The 14,110-nt window shown below is 38.5% G+C and overlaps 3 protein-coding genes across 4 annotated transcripts in view; all 3 read left to right on the top strand.

Annotated features, from left to right (window-relative positions):
- Positions 1 to 1,218: 1,218 nt before the first annotated feature.
- ptgdsa (prostaglandin D2 synthase a) lies at positions 1,219 to 5,061 on the top strand. The gene is made up of 7 exons (XM_005938801.2): positions 1,219 to 1,395; positions 2,462 to 2,601; positions 3,015 to 3,091; positions 4,036 to 4,146; positions 4,238 to 4,339; positions 4,450 to 4,481; positions 4,618 to 5,061. Exons 1-6 carry the CDS (start codon positions 1,309 to 1,311, stop codon positions 4,479 to 4,481), a joined length of 549 nt encoding a protein of 182 aa, XP_005938863.1. The 5' UTR covers positions 1,219 to 1,308; the 3' UTR covers positions 4,618 to 5,061.
- A 151-nt stretch (positions 5,062 to 5,212) lies between these two features.
- Positions 5,213 to 8,750, top strand: LOC102310184 (protein AMBP). Of its 2 annotated transcripts, XM_005938803.2 has the most exons (7): positions 5,213 to 5,939; positions 6,513 to 6,658; positions 6,747 to 6,823; positions 6,949 to 7,068; positions 7,557 to 7,658; positions 8,014 to 8,057; positions 8,173 to 8,750. In XM_005938803.2, the coding sequence occupies exons 1-7, from the start codon at positions 5,817 to 5,819 to the stop codon at positions 8,251 to 8,253; spliced, it is 693 nt and encodes a 230-aa protein (XP_005938865.1). In that variant the 5' UTR covers positions 5,213 to 5,816; the 3' UTR covers positions 8,254 to 8,750. The 2 variants fall into 2 exon arrangements, with proteins under 2 accessions (XP_005938865.1, XP_005938866.1); XM_005938804.2 differs by lacking the exon at positions 8,014 to 8,057.
- Positions 8,751 to 10,080: 1,330 nt separating this feature from the next.
- ambp (alpha-1-microglobulin/bikunin precursor) overlaps positions 10,081 to 14,110 on the top strand; it is a 5,067-nt gene continuing 1,037 nt past the window's right edge. The window contains exons 1-9 of the mRNA XM_005938802.2: positions 10,081 to 10,295; positions 10,958 to 11,100; positions 11,607 to 11,683; positions 11,779 to 11,895; positions 12,051 to 12,152; positions 12,559 to 12,614; positions 12,870 to 12,951; positions 13,043 to 13,210; positions 13,538 to 13,711. Of these exons, the coding sequence (XP_005938864.1) occupies positions 10,176 to 10,295; positions 10,958 to 11,100; positions 11,607 to 11,683; positions 11,779 to 11,895; positions 12,051 to 12,152; positions 12,559 to 12,614; positions 12,870 to 12,951; positions 13,043 to 13,210; positions 13,538 to 13,711 (1,039 nt within the window). The 5' untranslated portion in view covers positions 10,081 to 10,175. The remainder of the gene's footprint in view (positions 10,296 to 10,957; positions 11,101 to 11,606; positions 11,684 to 11,778; positions 11,896 to 12,050; positions 12,153 to 12,558; positions 12,615 to 12,869; positions 12,952 to 13,042; positions 13,211 to 13,537; positions 13,712 to 14,110) is intronic.

Below are 14,110 nucleotides of genomic sequence, written 5' to 3'. Positions count from 1 at the left end.
CACTGGACTCTGATTGCAATGACACTTTTTTTTTTCTGATGATGATGCAGACTGTCGAGTTTGAATTCTGATAGTGAGACAGGCTCCTCTTAATGGCTGTACCAAATATCGGGCTAAGCAGGTCATTTTAGATCAAGGTGTGTCCTAAAAAAGGAATGTGAAGGTAACTTTAATGTAATAAACTATTAAACTGATTTCAAAGAGAGATTTTAAGCAAAATATTATTTCTTTTCCACATGCATGTATTCATCAAAGCACTGCAAAAACTTGTACATGTTGATATTTTCTAGAGAGGTGCACCTTGTTTACTAAAGCTTCACAATGCTGATTCAAATGAATGTCTTGGTCCCTGCAGATTTTGCTGAATTTTGTTTTGTTTTGTTTGTTTGTTTTTAAGATAGTTTATGACTCTGCCTCAGATTTGCACAGGAAACGTGCACTAATTTAGACCCAGGACAAATCTTTTTAGACGTGACCTGTCACCTGTTGAGCGTGCACCACAAACACATCTGGTGTAATTGTGTCCTACATTTAACATTTAAATCCACAACTCATACTCTCCATTTTCCATGTTATTTTAGCTGTTGAAATTTGTTTGTTTTTGTTAACCTCTGTTTTTCAAAGATATATGGAAAAACAAGGTGACACCAGTAAATCTCTAAAGCAGAGGCTCTTTGGGAGAGACTGCTTTCTGTTCCTATTTCCTAAGGACATCTTAAGACCCAAATTCCACAAGCCGGCTGGTGAAGGTGTTTCAAAATCTGAGAAACTCCTCTAACAGAAAGGTATGAACAGCTTTCTTGTAGGGACATGCGTGATATTTATGACTGACCCTGCTGTTGCGCAAACTTGTCCTTTTAAATGCGAATATCAGTTAAGCTGGAGGCAGCAGCCAACACAGCGGTACTCCATGGAAAAATGAACCATCAGAGCTGAGAAACAGGTTACTGGTCTCTCGACTTGTTTTTCCTCATGTGTCTTTCAGTGCGGGACAGGGAGTTGTGAAATCATGTGAAGTCTTTGCTTTTGAGGACAGCTCATGAATCGCAGCTGATTCTGGTAAACCACAAGCTGAACCTATAAAGCGTTTAAGTCCGTGGCTGTTTTCAGACTTGCACATTTCCAACACTTGGCTACTGTTCCTTGAACCTTGGCGATGATTGGCTGACAACCAGGTGGGTGGATCAGCAGGGGGGGAAAAGTAAACATCACCCCAGGCTTTGCCACTCTGTACCTCTCTTTGGCTGCACAGTTCACTTTTGGCTCCGGTCAGACACCCGCTCACCTCGCCGCTTCTCTTCCTCAGCCATGACGATGACTGTTGCCATGGTGATGCTGTGCATGATGATGGTACATGCAAATGTGAAGCCGCAGAAAGATTTTAGCCTGCAGAAGGTAGGATGGAGGGTGTTTGGTTTTTAAGCTTTTTTCTTTTTATATATTTTTTTTAATGTCAAACCACGTTTATTCGGTTTGTTAAGAACGGGGTTTCTTTAAAAGGAGAACAGCTGTTCTTTGTTTGTTACATGACGCCACCTACTGTCTGCTGGTGGTTTTATGTGTGCGCACAGTTTGCGATGAGTTGCTACCTTACAATAAACAAGATTAATGCACAAGTAAATCTTTTGCTGGTTTGATGGACTGTGTGAGGTTAACTTTCTTTGGCATATGTGCCACAAGAAATGTGTTTGACTGGCTATGAAGTGGGATTGTCCCACACTTACTTCTTCTTAGCCATATTATGCCTGTAAGCCTTTTAACGTTTTATTCTTTATTTTAAAAGTAAAATGTTTATTTGACACAAAGTAGTGCTGATTTTATTTTCCCCGCCAGGATTTTTTTTTAAATGTAGGCTATTGTCTGTTATATAAGAGTAAAAGTTAACACTTTCCCAATATAATTATAATCATTGACATTAAGTCAAGTAAACACCGTTTTACATGAGGAAAAATGAAAGTAGCTCATCGGTTTTGATGTACATCGAACATTTGAGATAGGTAAGGATGCCCTGCTTTACACAAGTGCTTGCAACAGGGTACACATTACAGCCTATGATAAAATAAATATGTGAGCCACACCATTTCACTTCAAGATGTGCTCTTTCATTCCGATCAACACAAGCACTGTAGTTTATTTTGAGTCAATCCCACATACCCCACCTTGCTTCCTTAAATACTTAGTGCACCAATTACCCGACTAAAAATACTCCCAACACATTATTTGTGCCTTAAAATACAGAACCTCATTGTTTCAGGGAAATACTTCTTCCTCTTTATTTAAATAAAGAGCTCTGCATTTAACCATTTAACCAAATGGTTAAATGCACGTGCATTTAACCATTTGGTTTATGTCACCCAGTGCGTCTGGGACTGTGACAGACAGGTCACATGTAGCCTGTGCATGACTGCTCAGAAGTTCCAATAAACTGTGTCCTGTTTTTGTTTGTTTTGTGTGTGTTTAGTTTGCAGGAAAATGGTATCGCGTGGGGGTCGCCTATGACTCTCCGCGTTTCGTCCCATTCCGAAGAATAATTAAGGCCTCCATGGGCACCATCACGCCGCTGCCAAACGGCAATGCTAATCTCACAATGTGGGAGGCAACGTGAGTCTGTTTTTGCAGGGGTGACACATTTGATCACTGTTGACATATGTGGACACGCAGGGACATGCCGCTCAGTCTGTGTGAGAAAAGACGGTGGCAGAGCTTTTTTAAACTCTATTATGGGGCAAAGTCAGGACACTTTTTAAGATCTTTTAATTAAATTTGACTTGTTATTGTGTCCATGCCCTTTATGTGCTCCAGTAACCTTTGTAATTTACACAATATGCTCTCACAGTTATTTAAGATGGCTGTTGAGTGGCAAACTTGCATACAACAATAATACATATTGGGCTTTATTGAATTAATAACATCAAAGCTATCATATGTGTGCTAGTCAAGGAAAAGAGTTAAACAGAGAGGAGTAAGAAAGTGACACTTGTGGATAAACACTCATTTTTCTTTGCCTTTTTCAGATCCTTTGGTTGTGTAATCAAAAAGTACCAGTATGAGAGGGCGAGTGTACCTGGACAGTTCACCTACTTCAGTGCACGTGAGTCTTTTTCTAAAGACAACTGACTTTTTCTATCATAGAATAAAAACTTGACTGGTGCTCACAGCATGAGTTGACATTCAGGATCAGCAACATGTCATGAGCAAAAAAACCACCGTGATCACAAGGATGAAGCTGTGCAGTCCAGGCACATGTGACAAAGTAATGACATAAGACTGAGAACAGGAAATAAGAGCAGAATACACACCCAAATATATTTGGGGGATTTTTCTTTTTTACTTTTATTATTTTTTACAGTTACGGTTTTCATGTGACATGTAAGTATTTTATTTTTTATTGTTTATATAGCATGCTGTCTAAATAACAAAATGTATATTATTAAATGTAGTAATTTAAAATGCATAATTTTTACAGTGGTATAATTATGATTATGTTAGAATTGTATTGTAATGAACATTTAATGTAATTGAATGTAAATTGTTCAATAATGTATAAAATTTTCATTAAAATTTTGAGAATATTTTAAGTAGGTTTAAGTTTTCATGCGACACTTAAGTATTTTTTATTATTTATATAGGTCTGCTGTCTAAATAACAAAATGTACATTATTAAATTTAATAATTTAGCATTAAATCTTAATCGAATTAAGATTCATTAACATCCAGTAAGTCAATACAAAAATTAAATATCTTGTAAATTAATTTTATCTTCTACCAAATGCAATTGGGGGGTTTTTACGTTCATGTTTTTTTCTTTTTGTTTTTGTTTTTTGTTTTTAGCTTTTTGCATTTTAAGTAACCTATACATGCCTAATAGAAAAATCATATACATCCCATTTGGGTTTAGTGCAGGCAATTCTGTTTCATCCAGATTTAATGTATTGGTCTATTTATTCATTTATTTAATCTGCCTATCAATTTGCTTTTAAATGTTCAATTAGCTGGGGTGCTAAAGTCTCGCTTCTGTGTCACGATTTCTCTCAGGCCATAACATGGTGAAGGACATCACTGTGGTGGAAACAAACTACACTGACTACGCCATGGTCCTTAAGCACAAGGTTTTCAACAGAGAGTACACACAGGTGGCACTTTATGGTGAGACACGCTCACAGATGCGTCTGAACATGCAGGCCACTGCAATTCTGTCTTCTATACACCACATGTGTGTTTCTGTACTTGTCTGCAGCTCGCACTCTGAGCGTCAGGCCTGAAGTCGTACAGAAGTTTAAAACCTTTGCCTTGTCTCGCGGTTTACCAAGAGAGTCTATTCTGATTCCACCTCCAGCAGGTGAAGCAAGGGGGAACACGCCTCCATATATACACATAGTATATACACATCTGCGCGCATGTTGAAGAAAAATTGTCATAATTTTGGTCTGTATGTTTTCTGGTGAACAGAAAATTGCCCGCCATCAGGGTCTGGGCGTTAGGTAAGGCAATTTCTTTTTTTTTTTTCTTTTTTTAAAGAAAAATATATATAAAAAAGCACAGGTGGTTATTTTAAATCTGCGTGTGCGAATGATTTCTGTCCAGCTAGTATAAAATCCTTTCTGTTCCCCCTTCTAGGTTCCCTGCTGTGCCTGAGATGAGGGTGGCATCACGTGTTCTTCGTGCTGTTCCAGCTGTGTGTCTGTGTCCAGTTTCTGACAGCATTTATGTATTATAAACTATTATTAAAAAAAACTTCAGCAAACATGATGCTGACTGCAAATGGCACAAGAAGCAGATATTGCTGATTACATTTATCCTATAGATCAACCTTGATTATGAAGTGTTTTCCATTATTTTCACAGTTCACATAGTTAAAGAAACATTGACCTCCAGACTTTTATTAATCTAATTTGAGGGTGGGTTTTTTTGTCTTATTATGGTTACATGTAAAATATATTAGTATGTAATTCTGTGTTTTACTGTGATCTATATGTTCATCGCCTGACAGTTACCTCTACCAGCTATAATATTGGCGATACAGTCATCATATATCAATAAATATATTTCTGATCAGCTGCATTTTCCTTGAAATAAGAAATTTTACCTGCATATGCACAAACACTTTCTCTTGCATAAAGGTTCACACTGAAAAGACAAATGTAAATAAAAGTTGGCTGCTTCATCGACTGCCCTGAGCCATATCAGCTGTGCTCTTTCACACTGTTGACATAATTAAATAAATATTCAGCCTGGACATAATAAATAAATCTCTGAGTAGATTATCTACAGTTTCTACTGCATTTGTGGCACAAAACAAGTGGTCTAAAGGTCACTGAAAGGAAGTTTTTTCCCTCAGTGAACACCAGGTGGCACATACACACCAGTATGTGACATACAGTTTATGATGCAGATATCATGATACCATGAGAAATGAGATTAAATGAGCTGTATGTTGAAGGGACACTTCTGTCTGTGGTAACATCAAAAAGTCTCTGTAGCTGATACTAATGCTACATTTCCCCACAATCTGTTAATTACTAACGTATATTGATCAGTTGTTTGTTTTAGCTTCAAACTCTGAAGTCCAGCAATTCATTTCTGATTATTTGGACCAAAGGACACACAGTGACATGCACACACCTCTGTGCACAGACACACTGATCGTCAGAACTTTGCGCGTTAAGTTGTGTCTTTTCTTGCTTCTTTTGGTCGTGTTTTGAGAGGGGATTCACAAAAGCCACATACGCAGGGTGTCCGTTTGACCCAGAAAGGCAGCAGACAAAAGTTTCTGGGAGGTGACAGAAAGAGACAGGTTGGACAGGCAGGCTAACAAAATGCAGGGAGCGGTCAGGCCTGTGTCTGTGCTGGTAATGGGGTGGGCCCTCGTGACCTTCCAGGTATCTCCTGTGGAGCCAAAAAATCTTACCCTGACCCAGGAGAACTTTGATCTGGAGCAGGTGAGTGGATAAAATACTAAAAAATGAAATTTCTTTAGTTATTTCCCACCCCACCCAACAACAAAGTTTATCACTTCTTTTCATTCAATAATATCTGAGGTTGTTTTTATTGCTGCACCTCAATCCACATGTTTTAATGTACAGTAATTATGAGTCTTGTTGCACCACGCCTTGACTTCAGCAATCTTGGCACAAATTCCTGAGAAACATCAGCTTATCCAGAAGTCAGCTAAACATGTCACACCCCTGCTGATTCATCCACAGTACACTGGCTCCCTGTACTGCCATGAATTCACCCTAAAAACATGACTATTAACATTTGAAGTTCTTCACAGGCTCTGCCCTGCATATTTCACTGATCTCCTCCAAACTTAAACTTCCTGCAGTGTTCATCTGGGTGCCAGGTCCTTCTCTTATGCAATACCTAAACTTTACTCCCTCACATCTGCACACTCCTTGACAGAATTCAAAACTGCGCTCACGACATTTTTAAGCTGTTCTGTTTTGTTTTGACTGGTCCATTTTATAATATTAGTATCTGTTCTGTTTTATGTTATGGCGTGTTCCTCGCAGTTTATGGGAAAGTGGTATGAGGTGGCAGTGGTGTCTACCTGCCCTCATTATATGCAGCGTAAGAGGGGAAACCCTGTCATTGTTGCACTTGAGCTGAAACATGTTGCATCTGAGGAGAACTTCACCATGACAGCCACTGCTTTCAGGTCAGATTCACCCACATGCTGTTTCTCATGCAGTGGATGAGTATGCTACACTCAATATAACCTTTCATGTGTTTGTGTCTGCATATAGGAACAGCTTGTGTACGGAGACTTCAACAGATTACAGTTTGACGGACACTCCAGGGCGATTCTTCTACCACACTGCAAGTATGTTTTCTGCTTTCCTGCATATATAGTACATCCTTCCTGTGACATGTGTACAATAAAAACATTCTCATGATGCTAAAATAATACTCAGAAAACCTGATGCGTTAACACTTTATTTTCTACAGGGCTCGGGGCCGACGTTGATGCCTTTGTGGTTCATACCACCTATGATGAGTATGCTGTGATGCTTCTGCTGAGCACAGAGAAACCATCAGGAAATAAAACCACCATAGCCAAACTTTACAGTGAGTGACCACTGTTGGATCATCAGCCATTTTACCTTTGATTTATCAAGATATCTGTGTTGATTTTTTTTTAGCAGTGCATTTCTTTGTGTCCGAAATAAAACAAGGGTCAGGTACTTTAATTTATCAATCAATATTAATTATGAGTAAGCTAATAATAGACTTCATATTCCCAACACCTAATCTAGTGTACTTAAAGCAGGTAAAACTTGCAAAGCTTCTGAGGCTACTGTATAAAATCTAATTGTCTCTATATCTGACTGTAATCTTGTTCAAATCATGAGATCTCACATTTAGCCTTTTAATTTGGAACTATTTAATGTTTTTCAATATAAAATTATAAAAACATAGAAATTTGTTGTTCTCACAGAGATTTTAGGAACTTTAAATGTGCTGATTCTAACACTGCCTTTTTGTTTCCTTCCGGTATTTAACAGAGTATGAACAGTCAGTGTTATAAAACACTAAAGAAAATCTGTCCTCTTCAGGTCGGACTGTGGAAGCAGGCCCCGCTGTGCTGGATCACTTTAAAACAGTGGTCAGAGAGCATGGAATGAGAGACGATGCTGTCATCATGAATCAGGACAAAGGTGCACACTCTCCCTGAGAACTATTGATGATATGTCTTACACTCGTCATCTCCATCTTTAACATTTTTTGCCCAGTATATTCACTATCCTCTGCACATGTCCAAATCATCTTTACATGCTGTTCAACCTGAGCAAACCCTCTGATTTGTTGTAATATAGTCATCGTGCCCCCCCCCCCCCTTCAAGCAGAACAGATTTGCCTGCTGGGATAGCCATGTTTGACACCCTTACTGTTATTGATTTTTCCCTCCTGTTATTGAATATTATCTTCATGGTTGTGTTTTGCATGTTTAGTGTTTTCTATTACTAACTGCATTTTAGAAAGTCATCAACTCTAATCCTTCTGCCTTTACAGGTGAGTGTGTTCCAGGTGAAAAGATGACAGAGACACCTACTCAGGTGCATGCTTCACACTAACACACTAACATATAACACTGTAAAACCCAAGATTTATAACTATGTTAAAGTGATGAGTCTTTAATGCATTTTAATACCTTGTATGTCATTATTTCAGGTTATTGTTCCCAAAGGGTTAAATAGAAACGCGGTTCCACGTACGACACATCCCCAAGAAGAGTTCACTGTTACCATCTGACCCTATCCTTACCATCCTCCTCTGTCAGATAAATCCTCTGCATGTCCTCCTTCACTATATCCATGGATCTCCTCTTTCACTCCTGCCTGGCAGCTACACGTTCAACATCCTTTGCCAAGTATATCCACTATACTTCCTTTGCTTATATCTAAACCGTCTCAGCCTTACCACTCTAACTTTATTTCTGAACTGCTCTACCTGAGCTGTCCCTCTGTGGTACACGTTTCTAATCCTTTCTATTCTGGTCAATCCCAATAAAAACCTGAGCATCTTCAGCTCTACCACCTTGAGCTCAACCTCGAGCTGGCAGACCTCGAGGTCTTTTTGTCAGTGCCACTGTCTCCAAACCAAACATCATACCAGGTATGACTACCAGCGTTTAAACCTTCCTTTTACTCTTGCTGCTATCCATCTGTCACAAATCACCCACTCAACTTTGCCTCCACTCTCTTGTTAACTGTTGACATAAATAAAAATATGTAAATGTAAAAAAAAAATGCAATAAGGATGTTGTGTTTCTGTCAAATTTGAGCGTTTTAATAAATATATATTTGCTACAGGATCAAGTGTAAAACCTGAAGGATACGATCATCACAAGAAAACCAGTATATTTATTTAGACTGTTTTGATCGTGCCAGGCTCCCACAGTGAATACTACACGACAATGGTCTACTTTTATACATGAAATACTTTCTGTGTCAAAATTTCATTTTGATGTGTATAAGCACTTTGCAAATCTAAAGTTTATCTAAATTAATTTGGATTATCAGACTACATAAAGGAATTTCAAGTTCTTATATCATACTGCATCATAGTCCAAAATGCAAATTGTTTTTTAATGTGTGAAACAAGTTTAAATACAAAAAAAGGACTTTAACTTTTAAGGCCCTTTTAAAGCTGCACCACCTGCTATATATGGCATGGTGTGCTAATACTTTCTACAATTATTTATCATATGCATTTGGATGTGCAAGTTTAAGAGATGTGACAAATATTTATTTAAAGATAATATTTTATTGCCAATATTATTTCAAATAAAGCGACCATGCTATTTGAGAAAAAAAAAAGCACCAAACATATGGCAAGTGTAATAAAATATCTCATGTACAAATGTTTCCTGTATGTTTCACTGCCCCAAGGAATCATTTTCAAAATGGGCTCCCCAACGGGACATGGAGGGAGAGAGCTGAAACAGAATCGTGCATGCATGTGGATACCGTGTAAATTTACTCCAACATCATGGTTTCACATTATAAAGTTACAATTTAGTAACTTTATAATGTTACAATTTACACATGTCTGGAATCATACATCAGTCCAATCCAAGCCCTCAGAAATGTGATTCTGGCTAACCTACTATCCAGTCACATCTGGTCCTCTTTGCTCTCTAACCTGTCTGTGAATAATATTATAACATTTTTCAGGTTCCAGTGTGATCTTGAGCTGGGGTCCTGGTCTGTACATCCACTGGTACAAAGTGCAAGCTTGAGCTACCAATAGTTATTTAGGTATTACAAGGGTGGAGCTGTAGACGGCAGCTCACTCGCCAAGATACGTAACTTTTTGTATATGCGCCCAAAGCATTGTGGGCTCTGTAGTTCAGAAAAGATAACTTCTATAACTTATACACATTAGGCTGAACTAGTATGCTATTGTTACTCATTAGTCCCTCCAATCATGACAAGTATTGATTTGTTTGCATTGCAGTGGTCAGGTGAGATACACAAAATCTGAACTTTGCTCTTTTACTTGTTTGTTTTTTACTCAGCTGTGGGGGGGCTGGGTACATGAGGGGGGCCCGGCAAACATAGCCCATAGCAGTTCAATGCACTGTCTCCTAATCAAGAGGTGAGAGGGGGCTGTTTTGATGTTTCATACTTAGGGGACATTGTTACCAACGCGTGGACAGACAAGCTGGTGAGATGCAGAAAGCAGCGACTGTGATTACTCTGCTGGTCCTGGGATGGACCTGGAGCCTCGAGGGGCTCCCTGTACTCACAGACCCGCTTTACCCCACACAGGAAAACTTTGATTTAACCCAGGTAAGTGCTCGAGTTCTGCACTCTGGTTAATATTCTTTAACATTGTGCATATTGCATAATTCTGAGAAGTGTTAAATGCAAAAAGTTAAAAGCAGGAGATGCTGGTATGCCCTTTTCCTGTGTATTTAAATTCTAACATTTTATTTCTTTTAGTGTTTACTGAAAATTTCTTTAAGCCTTAATCTCAACCTAAAAATATGAGGATTATATGCTGAGGGCTTTTATAATGGAAACTAGAGCTGTTAGTTGCACAGTGCAAAGGTCGGGTATGAATCCATTGAGTGCACATAGATAACTATGACAGAGCAAGCCTAAGGTAATATTTATCTATTTCTCATTGCAAAACATCCTTTATGATCCAGTCAAATGACTGCTTCAAATCACTTGTATTCTCAGGACTGAGAAGGTCCAAAGTAAACGTTTCCTTTAGATGTAGAACACAAGGACCTCTCCAAACTTGTATTTTTAAAACAAACTTAAAATAGTTTAATTAAAGTTGACTTTTTGCTTTAAACCCAGCATTAAAACAACATTTAACTATATACTTTTTTAATAATCTATATTTGTAACATTTTTATTTTTACACCAGATGTTTGGTTAAGCAGTCTGTGAGTTTTATATCAATTTGTGAAAATCTTCCTTTTGTTTACCTCTCCTGACAGTATTTGGGAACATGGCATGATATTGCCATTGCATCCACATGTCCTTATATGCAACGTTATAAGTCAGGTGCAGCCATCGGAAAACTGGTACTTCAGAGAGGTGATAATGAAGGCAAACTCAAGGTGACTCGAACTTCACTGAGGTTAGTAGAAAATGTATGGGTGTGCGGACACAAACAGTAATGTACAGCAAGCATGTATTTCTGACAGCAAAACACACTGTCCACTATTGTGTTCCCTTTAAGCTGGGTGGGTTTTTACAAAAAATGTTTTTTGTTGTTTGTTTTTGCTAATGTACTCATTCTAAACATTCTAGCAGACATATTGAGGGAAACTGGATTAACCAAAATTTAAGAGAAATCTGGCAAAAAAACAAACATAATACTTAATTTTGCTGGATGAATTTTATTTGTGAAAGCTACCAAATTCTGAGAATCTGCTGTAAAAGAAGCTATCAAGCTGTAAAATACCAGTAGCAGCTGTAACATTAATGCGATCTGCTCACTGATGTATTAAACATGTTTCCTCAAATGAGTCTCTCTACACATTAACCGCTTTTAACTCCAGTATATTCTAAACCCCCCTCTTTGTGTGTGTGTGTGTGTGTGTGTGTGTGTGTGTGTGTGTGTGTGTGTGTGTGTGTGTTAAGACGAGGAACATGTATGGAGAGGATCGAGGATTATGAGCTGACCACCACACCAGGACGATTCTTCTATCATGTTGCAAGTATGTCTTTAATCTGTTTAAATAATGCTGTACGTGAGCTTTTGTACAGCGGATTTTTCGATATTATGACTCTCCCTGTACTCTCCCTCTCACAGAGTGGGGGGCAGACGTGGATGCATACGTGGTTCACACAAACTACAATGAGTACGCCATAGTAATAATGAGCAAGCAGAAGTTATCAGGCAATAAGACCACCTCAGTTAAGCTTTACAGTGAGTAAACGCTTCCTAAAAATGTAAACCAAAATGGATTCATTTGACAGTCCTTAAGTATACACTTGATTGTTGTTATAGTGACTATCAGGTGAAGTCCTGAAGTCTTAATGCCATTTTAAGGTTTTTATTTTCCAAATGATTGTGTTCTTCAGGTCGAACCATGACTGTGAGAAACACTGTCCTGGATGACTTTAAAAGACTGGTTAAAGACCAGGGAATGAGTGATGCCAATATTATCATTAAAGAGAACAAAGGTACAGCCCACACATACAGACACACACATAGACAGATTATCACACACGCTAACACTCTTCTAAAATGGAGTGATAAGTGTACAGTCTTCCTCCGAGATCAGTACTCTAGTTCTTACATTTTAAAGAAATCAGCCCAGATCTACACTCTATCTTCATGGGTTCTTTCCTTGCGTATGTTCAACCTCTTTACAAAAGACATGAAAATCCAGGCTCACACACACACACACACACACACACACACACACACACACACACACACACACACACACACACACACACACACACACACAATAAAATAAAAAACATAAACACATAAACTTGAAGAATGGAACTGTTATTCATAACATCTTAACACGACATTTTAGGCTATATATGAACAAATGACACTACTTCACTTGATCTGCAGGTGACTGTGTTCCTGGAGAGGAGGTGGCAACAGCCACAGCTCAGCCTGAGCCTCGGGTATTACAATCTATTTAACATTGAATATTTTATGCATATGCTTTAATTGTATTTCCTTTAAAATGCATGAAAGAACATCTGTTGTCCTTTGTACTCAGGAGTTTGAGTTTTATGGTAGAATTCATCATAAATGAATTACAAGGCCATCATATAATCCATGTGAGACGTTACATTATAGGAGATCATTTTATCGGTATAATGCAGATTATTTGTGGTTGAGTCATTTTTGTATCTCTGTGTGTCTGTGTTAAACAGCGTGTGAGGAGAAATGCAGTGCCTTCTTTGGCTCCAGATGTGGAGGGCTCTGGTGATGATACAGCTATGTTCAATGGCACTGGTAGGATATCAGCTTATGCTAATGATCAAGTTCTGATTCTGATGTTGTATATTTTCTTATGCATATGTATATTCCCTCGCTGTTCCCACAGAGGCCTGTAAAGCAGCACCAGACACAGGACCGTGTTTTGGGATCCACGTGCGTTACTACTACAACTCCTCTTCAATGAACTGCGAGCTCTTCAAGTATGGAGGATGTTTGGGCAATCAGAACAACTTTGAAAATGAAAGGGACTGTTTGCAGAGTTGCCGCACCGAAGGTAAGAAAAAACAAACACAACATGACATTTGCTAATGTGCATAGATGTCCGTGCAACACACGTGCAAATTCAGGTTTTGGGGGGTTTGGTCCAACATTTAATTATGGATTCAGCTGGGGTTTCCAAATGACGCGTAAACGGAAGAACACTTATTTTCTATGAGAAGCTACTGTGTTTGTTTTCAATGAGGCTCCTTATAACAGCCACAGAGAAAGGGACTGCAACTGTTTTACAAAGTGCAATTCATGTTCTACTTGAGACTCTTGTGGCACACCACGAATGAATATTACCTATATTATATTGTGTGTATCTCTTTTGTCATTTCAGCTGTGTGCCGTCTGCCTATGGATGCTCAGCCCTGCACAGGGAAGCCTCCCATCTGGGTTTTTGACTCCACCGCTGGTCTGTGTGTGGCCTACAAAAGCGGCTTCTGCCAGGCCAACGGCAACAAGTTCTACAGCAAGGCAGAGTGTGAGGAGTACTGCGGGGTGATGAAAGATGGTGCGAAAATAAAACAAGTATAACAGAGCAGAACTGTGGCAGGATGCAAATAAACACAAAGACACATTTATCTCATAGAAATCCCACAGATTCCAAGTCCATGGCTGAGGCACTTAAAAAAAATCTCCCAGCCTTGTTTTTTCTTCATATGTAAACACAAAACCCAATTTTCAAACAACATTTTTTTAAAAAAACAAAACCCTCTAACCCTTATGGCTAAACCACATCATCACATCAAAACAGTTTTAACCAGTGATCGTACACACACACACGGCCAGTCGGAAAAAAAACATTACTGCTATTATGCTACTACATCAAAAAAAAGAAAAGAAAAGAAAAGAAAAGAAAAGAAAAGAAAAGAAAAGAAAAGAAAAGAAAAGAAAAGAAAAGAAAAGAAAA

The sequence above is a fragment of the Haplochromis burtoni genome, unplaced genomic scaffold (genome assembly GCF_018398535.1).
Source record: "Haplochromis burtoni strain Fernald_Lab_line unplaced genomic scaffold, NCSU_Asbu1 Contig_118, whole genome shotgun sequence".
Classification (NCBI taxonomy): Eukaryota; Metazoa; Chordata; class Actinopteri; order Cichliformes; family Cichlidae; genus Haplochromis; species Haplochromis burtoni.
This window is presented reverse-complemented; position numbering and strand designations above follow the sequence as displayed.